The 2,500-nt window shown below is 41.9% G+C and overlaps 1 protein-coding gene across 1 annotated transcript in view; it reads left to right on the forward strand.

The window, feature by feature from the left end:
* Positions 1 to 2,500, forward strand: part of LOC143111432 (connector enhancer of kinase suppressor of ras 2) — a 33,937-nt gene that overhangs the window by 13,552 nt on the left and 17,885 nt on the right. The window contains exons 7-9 of the mRNA XM_076273670.1: positions 276 to 335; positions 542 to 610; positions 999 to 1,145. Coding sequence (XP_076129785.1) covers positions 276 to 335; positions 542 to 610; positions 999 to 1,145 — 276 coding nt within the window. The remainder of the gene's footprint in view (positions 1 to 275; positions 336 to 541; positions 611 to 998; positions 1,146 to 2,500) is intronic.

A 2,500-nucleotide genomic window follows, 5' to 3' on the forward strand; every position in this document is an offset into this window, starting at 1 on the left:
GATGTGTATGTAACACTATCTATTTTAAATCCCCTCAAGAGGATGTGTATGTAACACTATCTATTTTAACTACCCTCGAGAGGATGTGTATGTAACACTATCTATTTTAAATACCCTCAAGAGGATGTGTATGTAACACTATCTATTTTAAATACCCTCAAGAGGATGTGTATGTAACACTATCTATTTTAACTACCCTCGAGAGGTTGGGGAAGAGGCAGGTGAAGACTTTTCAAGCATGTATCACTTACTAATTAACAAATGTGTTGTTTTAGGGCATGTACATCAAGTCTACTTATGACGGACTCCATGTCATCACTGGAACTACAGAAAATGTGAGTGCAGTGTGCTGTTCTGAGTGCACACATTCACAAAGCCTCTGATCTATGATATCAACAGTCTAGCACCAGCGGTTGATTACTTACTATATGATTGTAATTTGTGTGATAGAGGCCTGTGACAATAGGCTGCACTCACACACTAGACGTAGGTCTCTAGCCTTTGTTCTTCCTCTGTAGTTACTGATCTCTATCTCCTCCAGTCTCCGGCTGATCAGTGCAAAAAGATCCATGCGGGAGATGAGGTGATACAGGTCAATCATCAGACAGTGGTAAGCCTCAGCTTAATGGTCTGTGTGTGTGTAGGTTTGTGTGTGTGTGCGCGCACACACGTCTTGTCCTTGTAGTCGGTTCAGATCCCTTTCATTTGTGATGATACATCACCATTCAGTATGATTATAATACTAATAATATATTCAGTGTATTCTTTTTTTAGTCTTTTTTAGCATGATTTTTATAGCCCATGAAACTGGTCGTAAATGGTTGATGACCTGACAACCTCAGTGTCAGTGAAAGATTTTTATGATTCTATTGAATCCAGCACCTAGGTAGGAATTTAATTGTCCATTTTATATTTTAACTGTGTGTGCGTGTGTGTGTCTGTGTGTGTGCGTCTGTGCGTGCGTACGTGTGTGTCTGTGTGTGTGTGGGGACACACAGGTGGGGTGGCAGCTGAAGAATCTGGTGAATTCTCTACGGGAGGACCCCAGTGGAGTCATCCTGACCCTGAAGAAGAGGCCGCAGAACACGCTGACCTCAGCCCCGGCCCTGCTCAAGAACGCCCGCTGGAAACCCCTGGCCCTTCAGGTGGGTCCCTTACTCACTCACTCTGACCTCAAGGCTTAAAGGAGCCATGTGTAGGATTTCAGCTTAATGCATTCAAAATAGGACTTAGCCATCAAAACTGAATGTGAGGACATAAGCATTTTGATGTACCAGATTGAATACCAGTCATAAAGTCCTGCTTGTACCATCTATTTGTTCTTATTGAATAGGTCATTTATTCTTGGCATATCCTTTATAACTCAACCTAAGCTTACTGATACATAGGCATGTATCAGCATAAGATTCAAAATAGCCTCATAATATACTGTGATATTATGTAGTATAGCCTCCTAATGTACTGTCTGAATTTCACTTCTCATTTTTAATTCATGTGTATAAAAACAGACAACACACATTAATCAACATACATTAATTTCTTTAAATGTGCCAGTGTTAGCCTGCTGGCTGTGTTACGTATTGGCAGAATAGTGGTAGAATGGTGCATGTTTTGCTGGTTATTGTTAGAAGCGGGCATAATCAAATGTGTCTAGAAGTGAACCAGAATGGTTTGTCACTCTGACTGTCAGGACTTGTTCAGATTGTGTTTACTCTGTTGGAGCTTCTACCACAAATGCATTCTGAAATGAAATCAATAGCTGGATTGCCGATGACCCTTAAATGCATTCATATTGTAGTCGCAAACTGTGGCTAGTTCTTCTATTGTATGGGAAGAAGCAACTTCATTGATTCTTGCAAATATGAGTGTTGCTTATGAAACAGTGGGTTGTGTGTGTGTGTGTGAGAGAGAGAGAGAGAGAGAGAGAGAGAGAGAGAGAGTATTTGTGTGTGTGTGTGTGCGTGTGCGTGCGTGTGTGCGTGCGTGCGTGTGTGTGTATGTCAGTAGGTTTGTATGCATTAGTAACGGCTGGTGAGTGGCAGTCTGTAACCGTTATGCAACTCAGTCGGAGAACAACATGCTCCAGATTTAAGCTGCAATTAGGCGGACTCTGTTACAGCCTCCATTGTCTGCATATCAGCCAGCCAAGAACCATAGAAACCCAGTCTGCTCTGGTCCACTTGTACAGCAGGGGCTGGAGGAGGGGACGGGGGCATCTCCACGTCCTGTTTTAAATTGTTACTGCATGTACTCCCATCATGCTCTGGAACTTTGAACGTTTGTAAATTCAGAATGCCTTTGGAACTGTGTGGGTTTTTTTCTGGACATGTGACGTCAGCTGAGTGCCACAAACTGGGTCAAACTACTTTTACAACTGGACTGAATATGCATAAAAAATGGTTGGCAATTCATTGACAGATGGCATGCTGATATGTTTTTAAAGACCAACACTATAGTGTTGTTCTGTTTTTAGAGTGTCATTTGAATTTACAAATGCACT

Source organism: Alosa pseudoharengus, unplaced genomic scaffold (assembly GCF_046254945.1).
Source record: "Alosa pseudoharengus isolate Yale_2024_CS ecotype anadromous, Long Island Sound unplaced genomic scaffold, YU_APseudo_1.1 YU_APseudo_1.1_scf_8, whole genome shotgun sequence".
NCBI classification, from domain to species: domain Eukaryota; kingdom Metazoa; phylum Chordata; class Actinopteri; order Clupeiformes; family Clupeidae; genus Alosa; species Alosa pseudoharengus.